The sequence below is a fragment of the Lissotriton vulgaris genome, chromosome 6, assembly GCF_964263255.1.
Source record: "Lissotriton vulgaris chromosome 6, aLisVul1.2, whole genome shotgun sequence".
Taxonomy (NCBI): Eukaryota; Metazoa; Chordata; class Amphibia; order Caudata; family Salamandridae; genus Lissotriton; species Lissotriton vulgaris.
Window position 1 is genome coordinate 834423072 of NC_141694.1, and position 18814 is coordinate 834441885.

General features: G+C 41.8%; 1 protein-coding gene across 1 annotated transcript in view; it reads left to right on the top strand.

Annotated features, from left to right (window-relative positions):
- Positions 1-18814, top strand: part of NOX3 (NADPH oxidase 3) — a 478144-nt gene that overhangs the window by 301468 nt on the left and 157862 nt on the right. The window contains exon 6 of the mRNA XM_086926861.1: positions 17749-17878. Within this exon, the coding sequence (XP_086782987.1) occupies positions 17749-17878 (130 nt within the window). The remainder of the gene's footprint in view (positions 1-17748; positions 17879-18814) is intronic.

The following is an 18814-nucleotide window of genomic DNA, read 5'->3' on the forward strand; positions in this document are numbered from 1 at the left end:
CCTAGAACACAATTAAAAGTGCTTTCTATTTATATTTGCTGTTCTAAGTATTCACAGATAAGTGCTAAAAATACAGCTTTAGGTGACTGCTTAATTCTGGGCTATCAAAATAATGAACTGTATCAGCAAATTATTTATTTCCTCCATCGACGATCCCTAATTAATGCCATTATAGCAATAGTTTAACATATATGAAACCCTACGCTTCAAGTTTCTGGGAATGCACCCTGCATTCAGACAACTCACTCCTCATTCTCGCCCTTCACTTTCACTCTCACCCAGCACTCACAGCAATCACAATGCACTCACACCGATCACGATGCACTCACACCAATCACAATGCACTCACACCGATCACCATGCACTCACACCGATCACCATGCACTCACACTGATCACCATGCACTCACACTGATCACCATGCACTCACACTGATCACCATGCACTCACACCATTCACCCGCTCACCCTGCACTCACACTGATCACCCTGCAATCACACTGATCACCCTGCACTCACACTGATCACCCAGCCCTCACACTGATCACCCTGCACTCACACTGATCACCCTGCACTCACACTGATCACCATGCACTCACACTGATCACCATGCACTCACACTGATCACCATGCACTCACACTGATCACCATGCACTCACACTGATCACCATGAACTCACACTGATCACCATGTACTCACACTGATCACCATGCACTTACACTGATCACCATGCACTCACACCATTCACCCGCTCACCCTGCACTCACACTGATCACCCTGCACTCACACTGATCACCCTGCACTCACACTGATCACCCTGCACTCACACTGATCACCCTGCACTCACACTGATCACCCTGTACTCACACAGATCACCATGCACTCACACTGATCACCATGCACTCACACTGATCACCATGCACTCCCACTGATCACCATGCACTCACACTGATCACCATGCACTCACACTGATCACCATGCACTCACACCATTCACCCGCTCACCCTGCACTCACACTGATCACCCTGCACTCACACTGATCACCCTGCACTCACACTGATCACCATGCACTCACACCGATCACCATGCACTCACATTGATCACCATGCACTCACACTGATCACCATGCACTCACACTGATCACCATGCACTCACACCATTCACCCGCTCACCCTGCACTCACACTGATCACCCTGCACTCACACTGATCACCCTGCACTCACACTGATCACCCTGCACTCACACTGATCACCCTGCACTCACACTGATCACCATGCACTCACACTGATCACCATGCACTCACACCGATCACAATACTCACCCTGCACTCATGTGAACTTCACTCACCTGTCCCTCCCTCACTGCTCAGTCTGTAGCTCACTCAAACAAGGCCTTCACTAACCATGCATTAATTCGTCCCACTCTGCATTTACAGCCAAACCCAAATTCATATGGTCACCTCACTCACCCTGCAGTCACTCCTTTTACCCTACTCTCACACTGTTGCCTCGCTCACCGTGCAGTCACTTGGGTACTCTTGTCACCCACACAGGGTTTAGACATTTTTGTCAGGAGGGGGTCCTTACGACTGAAAATGTTGACAGGGGGGTCTCGGCATCCAAAAGTTTGAAGACCTCTGGTCTAGATGATGATGGGGGTAGCTTACTGCAGAGGTCCCTTACCTCTGCAGCAGAATAGTTGATTGGGTGCCAACGGATCATGTGCCGAATCATGGTATGATTCCCGAAGGAATATTTTTTGTTAGGGTTCCCCCTGGACAGCTCTTAATCACAAATCAAACAAGTCACCTTCGCAGCGTTGACTTTTTTGAAACACCTTGAGATTTTGTAGAACTGCCATACGAAGTGCTCTTTAGGTTTGTAGGGCTGATGAACTTCTTGCAGGAACTGCCTTGAGCGTTCCTCCTCTTCCTCCTCCTCCTCCTCTTCTTCTTGACCACCAATGTGATCTTCTGGTTTTCTTTTTGATGGTGGTGGTGGTGGTGGTGGGGCAGATGCTCCAGCTGCTGCTGCTACTGTAGCCATTTTTAAGAAGCATATATTAGAGACAGATCTCCAAACAGGTCTTCCTCAGTCAAATGACAAAGTCAGAATAAAGAAAAAAGGAGGGGGCTTTCATCATTTGGAAAAAAAAAGTGTTCTAAACCAATGAGAAGTGTTATTTTCAAGTCACATGACCAGGGCTTTCATCATTTGGAAACCAAAAGTGTTTTGAACCAATGAAAAGTGTTATTTTCAAGTCACATGAGCAGGGCTTTCATCATTTAGAAACCAAAAGTGTTGTGAACCAATGAAGAGTGTTATTTTCTGGTCACATGACCCGACGCGCTTACCCTACGCGACACGGGGCGCGCCGCGGGGCGCGCCACAGGTCGGGTAGCGTAAGCGCGTCAGAACGTTTTGCGATCGTATTCCGGGTGCGCTTACGCTGTGCGTCATATGACGCATCACGCAGTTACGCGATACGTCAGGATCATGTTTTCGTTCGCGATATTGGCGCTTACGGGACGCTCCCCGGGGCGCACACCGGGACACTCACCGGGGCGCGCTCCGGGAGCGCTCCTAGGAAGAAAAAAAAAAAATATATATATATATATTTTTTTTTTTTAAAATGGGAAAAATTGTAGGGACTGGTAACCCGATGTGCCTTTGCTATACTCAAGTGGATTTTACGAAAAATAACTTTAAAAAAATATATATTGTGCTACATTGGGATATATATATGTTACAGCCCAAATGTAGCCCAAATGTAGCCCAAAGTTGGCCACCAGAGACAAAAAATACTAATGTAGCCCAAATATCAGCCATATGTAGCCCAACTATAGCCCAAAGATAGAATGTACCAGAGTGTTCTCAAGAACCTCTAGAGCGTTAACAGTCTTACTTATAAAGTGAGACTTATAGTTAGGAATTTTGCATTTAAAAAACCTAGGAAATTCACTGAAAAAACCATAGGTTTCACACCAGTTATAGTTAGGAATTAGCATTTAAAAAACCTATCAAATTTACTGAAAAAACCATAGGTTTCACACCAGTTATAGTTAGCTGGAAATTTTACTGACATAAAACCATTGAAATTCCCACGTTATAGTTAGTTGGACTCACTATAACTTGCGCATGTAATGCACTGCTGATGACATCATATATTACATCACTCATGACATGGTCAGTGACATCACTCATGACATCACTTGATCGCATAGAGACTGATTTGGTTGTGGCCATTTTTAAATGATATGCCCCATCCATGCTCACTGCACCACCAGGATTCAAGCAAGCCGGGCCGACGACGGCTGAAATGCCAGAAACCGGTCCCCGGAAGCTTGTCTCCTTTCCGGTGAAGAATTGGCTTGGTAGTTTGGTCTGCCCTGTTCCCATGAGGCACTGGGTCAGACTAATTTGCATATAGCCAGGTTCTGAACTGGGGTGATGCAGTGAGCTAAATAACGGTGATGGATCAAGCCCTGATCTCTTGACTGGGTAAGAGTGGTCTGCTTAATTCAGACACTCTGTTCATCACCACCCCCTTTTTGAATCGTTTTTGGCCACCACAAGTGTGTCAGGGTATACTCAGACATGAGTCCCTTGCTCACTGCACCACCAGGATTCAAGCAAGCCGGGACGACGACGGCTGAAATGCCAGAAACCGGTCCCCGGAAGCTGGTCTCCTTTCCGGTGAAGAATTGGCTTGGTAGTTTGGTCTGCCCTGTTCCCATGAGGCACTGGGTCAGACTAATTTGCATATAGCCAGGTTCTAAAGTGGGGTGATGGAGTGAGCTAAATAACGGTGATGGATCAAGACCTGATCTCTTGACTGGGAAAGAGTGATCTGCTTAATTCAGACACTCTGTTCATCACCACCCCCTTTTTGAATCGTTTTTGGCCACCACAAGTGTGGCAGGGTGTACTCAGACATGAGTCCCTTGCTCACTGCACCACCAGGATTCAAGCAAGCCGGGCCGACGACGGCTGAAATGCCAGAAACCGGTCCCCGGAAGCTTGTCTCCTTTCCGGTGAAGAATTGGCTGGGTAGTTTGGTCTGCCCTGTTCCCATGAGGAACTGGGTCAGACTAATTTGCATATAGCCAGGTTCTGAACTGGGGTGATGCAGTGAGCTAAATAACGGTGATGGATCAAGCCCTGATCTCTTGACTGGGTAATAGTGGTCTGCTTAATTCAGACACTCTGTTCATCACCACCCCCTTTTTGAATCGTTTTTGGCCACCACAAGTGTGGCAGGGTAAGTCAAGTCAAGTCAAGTCAAATAACTTTATTCGGTTGTTCGATTTGACAACCATAAAAGTATTTACATTACAATTAATAACATGACATACACATAATCTTAAAAAAGCGTAATCAATTACAGATCAAGAAACATAGAATTAAAAATACAGCACTATATCAAGATATTAAAGACCTTTTTTAAAAATAATGTTCCTTTTACAACAGTTATAAATAACAGTATCAGTATTATTATCCTTCCATACTGTTTCTAAATTTGATTGTCATTCTTAAAAAACTACATATAAATAAAGTGTAATCACAGTTTAGCAGCTGTAAAAAATGTTGAGCAGGACGGAATTGTTGAAAGTTCAATTTTTTCAAACAGGGTTTCAAGCATAGCTTCCTTGGTACAGCATAAAAGGGGCAAAAAAACAGAAAGTGTGCCAGATCTTGCGGAGACTTATCGTCGCAGCCGCAAGCTGGCAACACTTGACCTCGATGAGAACCCCTAGGTACCGCCAGCAAGAAATGAAACAGGTTGAACCTGAACCTTGTTAACAGAAATCGGTCATAACTTGACATATGCCATGTCAGGTAGGGTTCCATAAGCAAAGTGCTTTTAATTAGTATGTGATTGCGTACACTTTCTTTTTTTAATTCACATGATTCCCTTTCCTGTTGTCTCAAGTCAATAAAAGCGTTTTTGACCGTAGTAAGATCCTTTATAGTGATGGATTCCGGGCATAAAAAGAGCTCTGGTCGGCCTAAATCAGTAAAACATTTAGATAGATATTTAATCCAGGGAACCTCCAGCCTGTTATCCCATGTAAGTGCTTCTCTTAGAATAAGCTTGGTCAAGGGAATATTGTCATTTAACCAGCTATTCATCCAGCATAACATGGGATTCAATGCAATTTTATCACTGACATACGGAACCCCCAGTTCTTCATGCACAGAAAAATTTGCTGTACCCCTTGGGACCCTTAAAATTTGTTTTAAAAAATTATTTTCAACTATCTGGAGTACGTCCAAGGGAACGTATCCCCATAATTCACTGCTGTAACAAGCTGTGGTTACACTTTTGGCCTTGTATAGTTGGAGTAGAGCGGCAACTGGGCTATTTCCCAGCAGGGTATACTCAGACATGAGTCCCTTGCTCACTGCACCACCAGGATTCAAGCAAGCCGGGCTGACGACGGCTGAAATGCCAGAAACCGGTCCCCGGAAGCTTGTCTTCTTTCCGGTGAAGAATTGGCTTGGTAGTTTGGTCTGCCCTGTTCCCATGAGGCACTGGGTCAGACTAATTTGCATATAGCCTGGTTCTGAACTGGGGTGATGCAGTGAGCTAAATAACGGTGATGGATCAAGCCCTGATCTCTTGACTGGGTAAGAGTGGTCTGCTTAATTCAGACACTCTGTTCATCACCACCCCCTTTTTGAATCGTTTTTTATCCACCACAAGTGTGGCAGGGTATACTCAGACATGAGTCCCTTGCTCACTGCAACACCAGGATTCAAGCAAGCCGGGCCGACAACGGCTGAAATGCCAGAAACCGGTCCCCGGAAGCTTGTCTCCTTTCCGGTGAAGAATTGGCTTGGTAGTTTGGTCTGCCCTGTTCCCATGAGGCACTGGGTCAGACTAATTTGCATATAGCCAGGTTCTGAACTGAGGTGATGCAGTGAGCTAAATAACGGTGATGGATCAAGCCCTGATCTCTTGACTGGGTAAGAGTGGTCTGCTTAATTCAGACACTCTGTTCATCACCACCCCCTTTTTGAACCATCCTACTCAGGTCAAGTGGTCAGTAAGTTAGCATGGAACTACAAAACAGACTCCGGAAATGACCGCTATTGCAGATAAGTAATTTCACATGCTATTGTGCAATATTAAAATCGTTATCTGCAAAGATTTCAAATGTGTATATTAGACATTCAACACAGACTTTTTTTCCCAAAATTAATAACATTTTCATTACTACCCGATAGACATGACATCATTCCTTTTATCTATATAAATATGCAAACGAAAAAAGGAAATTTATTCTATACAGATGCCATGTCTAGAGTCCTATTAAATAGTTATCAAATATGATTCATCAAAAAGTCTTATTCGACTAAAAACATTTCTGGATAAATCCATATACAACGTCTTGTATATAAAAAATAATATCTGCATAAATGCAAGAAACTTACTTCATTCGTGAAACTGATTTAAAGGATGTGCAAAATTGAGCATAGCAGCAATTATTGTTATGTGCAAAGAATCGTGCAGGATAAGATCTCAAAACAGAGATAAAGTTGAAATACCAAGGCAGACAAATAGATTATAGCACGAGATTTACAGATATAATATCGAACCAAGAAACATATCCTTAGTATCAGAATCATCCACATCTCTTATATATAAACTATTGTACACATCCCTGGCATTAGTGCAAATAAGCAAGGTGAAATGTTACCAACTATCCCTATATAAACAAAAGAAACCCAAAAAATCCTTAAAAAACAAAATTTTAAATACATACAGTAAACAGAATAGTCCTAATCAGATCGTCATTTCATTTTTTGATACATGCAATTTTTAGACCATAGAACAGAAATCTCAATTTTTGTAGACAAGTGTACATATCTTCCGTGTTGTTAAGTCCATTCGGACACTTGCTATCAAAATTCAGAATGAACTTGGTTTCTAATCTCCTGAGTAGTACCTCTCTATTGCCTCCTCTACGCTGTTTCGGAACGGAGGACACCACATAATATTGTAAACAGGTTAAGTTGTTCTCATGCACCTGTTTGAAGTGGCGCGCCACAGGATAACTAGGATCACTGTGCAAAATTGTGCGTAAGTGCTGTAAAATTGTCACGTGCACCTGTAGCTTAGTGCTACCAATATAATTGAGACCACAGGTGCACGTGAGGACATAGACTGCGAAGTCAGTCTTGCAATTGTAGTTACCTACTATTCTGTGTGGTGTTGGGCAAAAAGGGGTTTGATACTCTGTTTTGTTGACCCCAAATCTACATGCGCGACACGTGGTACATTTATAAAAACCCGGTTTGGGTTTTAACAAGTTGGAATTAGTTCTAATTTCAGGACTGGTTGGATCCAATAAAGAACCCATGTTCCTTGCTCTGCTGAATGTTATAGTCGGGCTTTGGGGCAAATTCATTCTCAAAACAGGATCAGTGAGTACTATTGCCCAGTTCTTATTGACAATAGACCTGATTTTACGTTCGTTCTAACTGATAGTTGTTATCAATCTAGGACATTGGTCATTACACTCCATGTCTGTAGTGGCCATAGGTTCAAGAGAGTTGTTAAAATCCCCTACTTCTTCCCTTAGCAGTGGCAACAGGCTTGTTCTCGGTCTAAGAGCGGTTTTGGCTAGTGCTGCATTCAGTAATTTATCAGAATAGCCTCAAGCTTTCATTCTCTGCATTGATTCTGCTGCACAGGTGTCAAACTCAGTATCTATACTGCATATTCTTTTGAGGCATAGGAGCTCTCCATAGGGGATGCTGGCAATAAGATGCCTAGGATGAGAACTAGAGGCATGAAGTGTTACATTGCCAGCGGTATGCTTCCTAAATAAAGTGCTTTCTACCTTATTATTTTTGACAAACAATTTAACATCCAGAAACTCTACACTGAAATCATCTATATGGGAGGTGAAGTGTAGGTTTAAAGTGTTAGTATTGATGTTATCTATGAACTCCACTGCTTTTTGTCTACTCCCTTCCCATACTATGAAAATATCATCAATATATCTAAAGAAATATTTGATGTTGGTGTCAAAAATTGCTTGGTAGTCCCTCCTAAGAACCTGTTCCTCCCACCAGCCAACGTGCAAGCAAGCATAGCTGGTTGAGAAGCAGGCTCCCATTGCCATGCCCCTCAATTGCTTAAACAACTCTTTCCCAAAGAGAAAGAAATTATTATTTAAGCACCAGCTCATCAAACTGATTAAAGCCTTATTGTGTTGGTAATATTCACACGGTCTTTGATCCAGAAAGAATTTCACTGCGTTAAGTCCTGCCTGGTGGTCAATGCTAGTGTATAAAGACTCAATGTCTAATGAAATAAGATACATTCCTTCTGACCATTGTAGATTTTCCACCTTACTTAGAAAATCCCCAGTGTCTTTGATATAGCTAGGGAGTGACTTAACAAGATCTTGCAGGAAAAAATCAACATATTGACCAACTTGTTCAGCTACGCTACCTATAGCAGAGATAATTGGCCTGCCAGGGATGGGAGAAACAGCTTTGTGCACTTTCGGTAATAAATAAAGAATAGGCACAATAGGGTTGTCATTATACATGAATTTGAATTCATCATTGGACACTAGTCCATCTCTGCGTAGTTGCATCAGCTGTTTCTTTAGAGACTCAGTGGTATATTGTAGTTTTTGATGTTTGACAACTCATAGCAGTCAGCATTGTTGAGTTGACGTTTGGCCTCTTTGATGTAGTCCTCCCGAGGCCAAATAACTAAATTGCCACCCTTGTCCGATTTTTTAATGATGATTTCATTGTTCTCTCCCAGTTTTTTCATTAGATTAGCGTAGTCTCGTTTCTTTTGTTGAATATGTTTTTTCCTTTTTATTTTTCTGGACTGTATTTGTGTGTTTAGCTTTTTAATGTCTTCAACCACACAGTCATGGAAAGTGTCCAAAGCGTCTCTGGGCATCATAGGAATAAAATTAGATTTTTTCTTAAACGGGCTGATCCCAGCTCCTTTTAGTAGTAGATTAATGTTTCTAAGTCTGGTTTGAGTAGTTAGATCACAGCTGGTGTCGTCAGTTTCAACTGCTCCGATATTCAGGTTGTGTAGATTTAAATATGTGGGTATATCTGCTGCCCTAATTCCCAAACTGTCTACATTTATATCGGTGTTATCTTGAAACTTACCATTTTTGTCTCTGTTTGTTTTCAAAGGAAAATACTTCCTTAACTTGAGTTTTCAGACGAACCTAAAAATATTGATTCTTGTAGAGCTGTAATTAAACGACTGGCCAGGGCAAAAATTGAGACCGAGTGATAACAATTGTTTTTCGGCAACAGTGAGGGGTACATTGGACAGATTGATGATGGATTGTCCAAATCTACTTCTTCCGTGTCCAATTGTTCCTCTTTTTGTTTTTTGCCCCTTTGCTTGCACTTTTTTCGTCTTTCTTTTCTTCGTTTTTTTTTTCTTGCAGTTTTTGTTGTTTGTTGTCCTTTCTCGGTCTCAAAGAACGCAGTCTCTCTGCTACTAAAACATTCAATTCCTCACCCATGTTGAGCACAGTATCCGGTATTTGTCTTTCTCCACTGTCAATGCTAGGCTCGCTTGTAACAGATATGGAGTCGAAGCTTGAGCTTTCTGCATTTGCTCCTTCTGTAACAGTTGTTTTCTGTGCATTCGAAGACTCCCCTTTATCTTTTTCTTTTTCTCCAAACTTCTTGCGATTTTCATTATTATACTTGCGGGCAAATATAAATATTTGTCCATTGTTGAAATCGGACTCATCTCGGGCAAATTTATGGGCTTTCCGATGTTTAATCTTTTCCTCATGTTTAGGCAACCTCTCGTCGATGGCAATTCCTGAAGTTTTGATGAAATCAAGCTGTGGAGATTTCTTTAGTTCTTCCTCGATACTTTCGATTTCCTTCAAGATTTCTATGCGGTCGATAGCTGCATACTTGATGAGGATATGTACAGACTTCATGGAAGCGTCTAAATTGTTTTGTGCCCATTCTTTTAGCATTGACGGGTTGGGGTTGTCAAAGCTGGGCGCCAAAAGGATACGAAGACCCCTCGGGACCCGGCCGACCTCAGCATACTTAGATAACGATTGGTGTTCCCACCATTTAGTTATTTCTAGACGCATGTTCTTTTCAAGATTTTTTAGTAACATTCTTCCATTCTCTTCAGCCATTGGAGGTGTGTTTGTAGTAATTGCAGTATTTAATGATTTTGTCGATCTTTTACAGAACAGTTCGTCCGCTGCTGCTTCGCACTGGCGTACATCCTCGTCTGTCATACTGAAGGATATTAACTTCGGTTGTAGTATAGCCTGCGTTTTGTAACGGCTATACAAAATTAAACCGCCTATGATCTCCCCACCTCTGCCACAAAGCCGTCGTCACTCACGGGGTAATGTGTCTACTTCGAATCAGTCCGATTCTACTCGCTGACCAGTTATCCCTGAATATCCTGTGACTCGCGGCGGCAAGAGGGGGCTGCTACCAATGTTTCACCACGAACTTCCAAACAAATCCGACTTAATGGCGGCAGCCGCTTCCAGGTGAGAGGGTTCGCAGAACAGAAGAAAGTCGGAACTTCCGTGAATTTTCAATCAAGCAAACACTCCGACCACTTCCACCAAAGCCTCGGCGGCGAAGAAGGAGTAGCGAACCTCTTATTTTCAGGCAAGATGTTCTTTATTCAACCATAAATATCCACATCAGCAATCGACAGATGACGCGTTTCGGGCTCGAGAGCCCTTGATCAGATAGAGACTGATTTGGTTGTGGCCATTTTTAAATGATATGCCCCATCCTACTCAGGTCACGTGGTCAGTAAGTTAGCATGGAACTAGAAAACAGACTCCAGAAATGACCGCTATTGCAGATAAGTAATTTCACATGCTATTGTGCAATATAAAAATCGTTATCTGCAAAGATTTCAAATGTGTATATTAGACATTCAACACAGGCTTTTTTTCCCAAAATTAATAACATTTTAATTACTACCCGATAGACATGACATCATTCCTTTTATCTATATAAATATGTAAACAAAAAAAGGAAATTTATTCTATACAGATGCCATGTCTAGAGTCCTATTAAATAGTTATCAAACCTGATTCATCATAAAGTCGTATTCGACGAAAAACATTTCTGGATAAATCCATTTACAACGTCTTGTATATAAAAAATACTATATATATATACATATTACCTACTGGCGGTCGCCAGTAGGTAGTTATAGTTAGGATTATTTTCAATGCAAAATCTCAACATTCTATTGTGAATACCTTTGGTGCCGGTTGAGGAATCTGCCTGAAAAGTTCCTCAAATTTGCCTCGCGGCGCTCTGATCCGTCCCTGAAAGTTTGGGGGGGATTCGTCAAGCAGGGGCCGAGATAAAAGGGGGGTCCCAAAACGTGTTTTCCCCATATTAATTTCCATGGGGCGGTCGACCTCACTTTTAGCCCGAACGGCTGAATGGATTTCAACCAAACTTGGCCAAATTGTAGGGAATGGTAGCCCGATGTGCCTTTGCTATGTCTCAAGATATGTGCTCCAGTGGATTTCGAGTAATTTAGGTTAAAAAAAATATATATATCTATGGCCATGCCCCGGTACGCGCACCGGGCGCGCCACGTGATCTGCGCACGGAAAGCTGATTGGCTCTCGGGTGTCTGTAAACATTTCAAACAGTCTGGAGTGGCCGCCATCTTGTGTCTCGTTAGGATCGAGACACAAGAGGTGGCAAAAACACAGGGGGAATTGACCACAAGGGGGCAGAGTAGACCCCCCCTGACCCCCTAGGTTTGATGTGGGGGCTATAAAAGGGCCCCGCGGGAGAAACATTTTTTTATTTTTGGGGATTTGCACGGGGGGAGCGCCCGGTACGCACACCGGGGAGCGGACCGGGGAGCGTACCATGGGGAAAAAAGAATGATAGAGTTTTCAAAAAATTTAGACTTTTTTTATAAATTGGAGGTAGTTCTAAAAAGAACTGTTTTTTTTCTTCTTTTTGTTGTTTTATATTTTTTATATTGTTTTTTTGAACATTTTGTACTTTTTTTGGCTTTTAGGAACTATTTTATATTTTTTTTGTTGTTTTTATGGGGAGAAACAAAAAACAGGGAATTGAAATTGGCTGAACTAGAGCAAAAAAAAATCAGGAAAAAATTAGGGTTTTTTGGGGCAATTGTGGTTGTCACCAGCAAGGAGGATGAGCTTTATGCTCTGCTCACCATAGGAGATGGTCTTAGCACAAAAAATACATGTGATCCTGAATTCACCAAACCGTGGTTGTATGCAAGGGATCGTCTCCCTTGTCTCTGGTCCCGATGGAGTGGGTTGTTTTTGTTTGGAGGTGCTGGGTGTAGATTGGGGAAGGTTGCTGGCCAGTTCTCTTACTTCTGCGGCAGCATAGTTGTTCGGATGCTTGCGCTGCATGTGCCTAATCATGGTATTATTACCAAAAGAATATTTTTTGTTAGGGTTCCCCCTTGACAGTTCAATGTCACAGATTTTGCAAGTCACCTTGGGCGCATTGACTTTCTTCTTGCCCTCTGGGATAGAAAAAAACTCCCATACAATGTGCTGCCTTGGCTTGTATGGGGTATTGTCTTCTTCCAGCCACCTCCTCCCCTCCTCCTCCTCCTCTCCTCCTCCTGTTCTTCTTGACCACCAATGTGATGTTGTGGTGGTCCTCTTGGTGGTGGTGGTGGTGGTGGTGGTGGTGCAGATGCTCCAGCTGCTGCTGCTACTGTAGCCATTTTAAAGTACACATTTTTTTTTACAAAGATCTCCAAACAGGTCTTCCTCAGTCAAAGGACAAAGTCAGAATAAGGAAAAAAGGTGGGGTCTTTCATCATTTGGAAAAAAAAAACTGTCCTGAACCAATGAAAAGTGTTATTTTCAGGTCACATGACCCGTGCTTTCATCATTTGGAAACCAAAACTGTTATGAACCAATGAAAAGTGTTATTTTCTGGTCACATGACCCGACGCGCTTACGCTACGCGCCCGCGGGCGCGACCCGGGGCGCGTCGCGTAAGCACGTCGGATGCTTACGTTGCGTGATCGTATTCGCTCAAGCACTTCTGGGTGCGCTTACGCCATGCGTATCACGCGTACGCGGCTACGCGATACGTCACAATGTTTTCGTTCACGGCAATTGTGCTAACGGGACGCTCACCGGTGAGCGCCGGAAAACTGCGCTTACCGGTGCGCTCCAGGGCAAAAAAAAAAAGTATTATATAAATATACAATATAGGATTCATTATAAAAAATATTACATTTCATAGGTTTGAGGCCTTATATATAGTTAGGAATTAGCATTTTAAAAACCTTTGAAATTCACTAAAAAAAAACATAGGTTTCACACCAGTTATAGTTAGGAATTAGCATTTAAAGTAACCGATTAAATTCACTGAAAAAACCATAGGTTTCACACCAGTTATAGTTAGCTGGAAATTTTACTGACATAAAACCATTGAAATTCCAACGTCATAGTTAGTTGGACTCACTATAACAAGCGTGCCTGCAATGCACTGCTGATGACGTCACATATTACATCACTCATGACATCGTCAGTGACATCACTCATGACATCACTGATGACACCATCCTTGTGACAGAGTGACAGACCTCATTTTAGTGTAATGTAACCCTTGAAATAGATATTCAAAAATAGAAACTAACATTTTCAAAAAAATGGAGATACCCATACCAGTTACAACAACCAATTCAGTAATTCCACCATCTATATACACATCCACTCATTCACCAACAGTTCTATATAGTCACTCATACATATACTCACTCATCATATGTAGTGATACATCTATACATCCTGTTATGCACCGACAGTTATCCAAAAGTTACTCACACACATACTCACACATGCAAATAAATTATTGAACATCCATTTATTTACATATAAAGCTATACACACACTACCTCTTTACTTCTAAGGAAACTTACACATACTTACTCTCTTAAACAATCATTTATATAAAGATATACCTATTTAAACAAGAACTCTTACAATCTCTTACTCTAACATATACTCACTTATATACATCAAAACTCACATACACTAGAATAAAATATATGTTGTTACTAAAAAACACAATAGTGAGACAGTCATTCACTCACTAACACACACATATACACACTCATCCACCCATAAAGTCCTGCACATATGCTGTCTTCAAAACACATACAAACAGTGAGTCAGTCACCAACCCATGCAGCAACTTATTCACAAAGTGAAACACTGATACATATATTTCAATATTTAAATTGTACTCGCTAATATATGTATTCAATAAAATACACTTAATAAAGCAGTTAACCACTCATTTAAAAAAAAAAACCATCCATTTACACACGTATTTAACCATTTATTCTTCCATCAACCTTTACAAATAAAAATATTAAACATATTATTTTAAAGAACGACACACATTCACTGACTGGTGTCATCAGTGATGTCATGAGTGATGTCACTGACGATGACATGAGTGATGTAATATGTGATGTTATCAGCAGTGCATTGCAGGTGCGCTTGTTATAGTGAGTCCAACTAACTATAACGTTGGAATTTCAATGGTTTTATGTCAGTAAAATTTCCAGCTAACTATAACTGGTGTGAAACCTATTATTTTTTCAGTGAATTTAATCGGTTTTTTAAATGCTAATTCCTAACTATAACTGGTGTGAAACCTATGGTTTTTTCAGTGAATATATATATATATATATATATCAAACAGAATTCACGCGCAGCTACCAGCAACGTGAGACCGGCCACACCAGCGTACTTTCAAAGACTTTATTTTTGGCAAAAACAGCATGACGCATTTCGAGGTAGAATCCCTCTTAATCATATGCTTTCATATGTCCATTACTTTTAAAGAGGCAGTCCGTTATTCTGTGTGTTTCATCAAATACGTTCGTTCAGTTAAGGTTTAAAGTACTTTCTTGATTATTTTGTCATGTTAAATACACAGGTCTCATTGATATCATATTGTTCACCTTAACTTTCTACCGTTTCGCAGTTTCATATCATCCCCGGACTTCAAGTCCCACAGTGCCTCTTGTCGGTAATCCAACTTCCAGTTTTTCTCCAATGTTGCTCTTGGCAAACTTCCCAGGTGTTACCCCAACACTCTCCAAAAGCCTTCACAGGTTTAGTACCATTTTGTGGCTGCTTCCGATGGTCAGGGTGACATTGGTGAATTCTGCAACCACCGTTGTTTGCTCTTCCTTGCCATAGGAAATTCTTTGGTACAACGTGCTTAGGGAAGACCCCTTTTGGCAAACTCTGGCATATTCAAAATGTTATATATATGTATATATATACATCATATGATTACTTTGGAGGTGCACCTTGACTCACTCACACGTCACAAAGAAAATACATCAAATGATCAAAGCCACTGGCCAAACATCACAATGGCAATAACCAAAACTCAATACTTCACCTGGTGCAAACAGTGCATCTCGCTCACTCCTGACTGGGGAAGTTAAATAGCCGTGGTTGAGAGCCTCAGCAACCAGAGTTCAACACTCCGAGGTAGACGCATCCGTCCCCACACAGATTCCAAACTCCCGGTTTCTGAGTCAACAACCCTCAGCTGTATGATCTCAAAGCACACTGGAAGGTCCTGGAAAGACCTCCTCCCAGGCCAGAGGAATCTTACCAGAGCTGGCCAGGTTCCAAACAAACAATCCCATGGCAGGAAGGAGTTCTCACGTCCCCTTCTCCAAATCTTGCATGTTCCAGCCTTTATCTTGATGAAGCTCACAAAGCCTTCCATGTACATAAACAATCTCTCACAAAAACAAAAAGACCTTGAACGTGATTAACCCAAACAACTTGCAATCACTGCTGTGCACGCACAAAAGCTGAAGCAAGGCAAAGTCAGAAAAAAAGGATAACATGAGGCCATGTCAAAGCCAATAGTAAGAACTTCATAATTCTCATCAATGTACAACACAATGCACAATTGTGCACAACTGCTTATAGATTCACATACTCCATCTCTCAGTGTCCTATAACATCACATACTTCATCTCTCAATGTACAACACGGAGCACATGTGTGCATCACTGCCCACACCACTGCACTTCCAAACCAAAGAGTACATTCCACATCTCTCTCTCCCTCTCACGCTTTCAAATGCATATCCCACACCTTCTGTTCCTGGCAAGGCTGTTCTACTCTGTAACAGCTCCCACTGAAAGACAGCAAGATTACAAGAAAGAAACTTGTAAGAGAAACAAGGCATATGCAGGACCGCCGTACATTCAGGCTAGGATAACATAACATACTAAAGTCAGTTAAAATAATGGTAGTCAAAGGTCATCACAGGTTGTCATACCACAAGAGTGCCTTTAACACTACATCCCACCCCATGACATTTGACTATCATCACAAACATAAATATAAAGAAAACTGAATTTTTTAACTGAAAGCACAACTGTGATTGAAGAACTGCATTTCTTGACTGAAAGCACAACTATGATTGAAGAACTGCATTTCATAACTGAAAGAACAACTATGATTGAAACACATGTTAAAGCAGTAACATTATCGACTCATATGCTGAACTGAAGGCACACGTATAGTTGAAACACACATTAGAACAGTGAAATCATAAAGGCATGTAATAATCATTTCAAAGCATGTAAAAGTAGCTTATGCATATCTGGATACTGAGCAAGAATACATTTATGATGGATACACAAAATAAATGCACAATTAGAATCAAGCATATGAACTCAATAATGCTCCTAAAGTCTCAAATGGCTAATACGGGAACTTCTACTGATGAAGCAGCCTCACTTATATATTTTGTGCTAAAATATAAAGGTAACATCATGTCAAAAGAGAAAAAACATCTTGTGTAATTTTGATGCACAATTTTCTTTCTTTTCAAAGTAACTAGCATTTGCAGAAAAAATAATGTCCTTCTGTGTGAAAGACAAGTGTAAATGAGATTGAAGTCAGATAGTGTGCTGTAAAGATATAACGGGGCAGATTTACAATAACTGGCGCATCCCCAGGGATGCGCCTGTTATTGTGCGCTGCAGCTCCGCCACCCATGGTGCGCCGCATTTACAATGGCCATACGGCCATGTCTGAATTGTGGTGGTGTGGTGAGCAAAAAAACGATGGTTTTAGGCCCAGATCTCTGTACTGGGGTGAATGTTTGACATTGTTCTGCATTCTGTCCATCAACTGTTATTTTTGCATGTACAATGCGGCGCACCATGGGGCAAAAACGGCACAGATGAGTGACGCATCTGTGCCGTAAAGGCGGCACGTTGCTGGAGTTGCGACACAGCTCCAGCAATGCTCTGGGGGGCCCTATCTGTCCAATGCTGCGAAAAGCCTTACGCCTGCTTCAAGCAGGCGCAGGGTTTTGACGCAGCATTGGCCTAAAAGTGACTGAGTGAAATCTTGTAGATTTCACTCAGCCACTTTTAGGAGGCGTTCCTGCGCAGAAACGTCCCACCCTGCGCCGGAGCGCCTCCTTATGGCGCAGGCCTTTACAACGTGACGCATCTCCCAGATGTGTCACTTTGTAAATACCCCCCACCATGGCGCATCTTTTGCGCCGCCGCTACGTCACAAAAGTGACGCAACGGCGGCGTAAAAGAGGCGCAAGGGGCTTGTAAATCTGCCCCATAGTCTATAAGCAAACATATTTCTGTTAATGTAGCTGACCATCGTCTGTTTAATGACTGACTTACAGTGTTTTTCTTTTGATCTTAAGTCAGATGGTTCGAGGCCAGACTCCACAAAGCTTGTTCATGCATAATGTGTCACACTGCAGAGATCACTACTACGAGTGGGGAGAAGATGCTCAATGTCCCTTACCAGAGTTTTCCGGCAACAAACCAGCGGTATCCGTAACTCATTTCCCTTATATCATGTCATTATATTGCTAGACTTAGGTGCATGAATGATACATAAGTTAATTTAGTTCAAATCTTGCTTTGTGCAAAGCGTATGCTATGTTTTACAGAAAGTGTCAATACCTTCTGGTGCGGTTTTAAGTGCAATCTTAAAACTGGTAAACCGTTTCTCTTGTGCTTCGATCAAATTTGAACATAATTTAAATAGTTATCACTTACAAAATGTTTTTTAAGGTGTGTTGTGTTATCTTTTGCCCTGTACTGCTATAGTAAGCTATCCATGCGATGTTAAATATTGCACTATTCTAGATAATGTAATGTTGTTCCACACTTTGATAATGTTATCATATTGTAAGCTATATTATTGCAGCAGAACTTGAAGTGGGCTGAAAAAACTTGGGGGGTCTCTCACAGGGCCGTGGCCGATGCAATTAGAGGGTGGCTCAAAATGTAAGCTAAAAATCTGTGATTAGCATAATGTGCCGCCCGATTGGTATTTTGCTGCTTCTGTCATTACATCCAGATATGTAATACAAAAAGTAACATTACACCTACAACAAGCCAGGGCTATTGGCTTTGCCAATGGCTGTTAACTGCATAAGGTAAATAAGCAACAACTATGGCTTCTTTGTATAGAACATTGAAAATGCCTCAGTTCAGAAATGATGAGACTGTGAAAGAACTATGACCAGTCTCTTTGAAGTTACATCAAAGGCATGAGTGGTGGTGGTACTGTTGCAGAGTTAACTTTCATCCTGAAGGTGAGAGCAAAAATGGAGGGCCTGATAGGACCGTCTCAGCACCTACTTTTTAGAACTGTCGGTGCTGAGCACAGGCAGGGCCCGGTCCACTTAAAGCTGTGTATTGCAGCATGTTTATGGGCACCAGTAGAAAAGCAGGTGAATGACAGGAATCCCTGCTAGC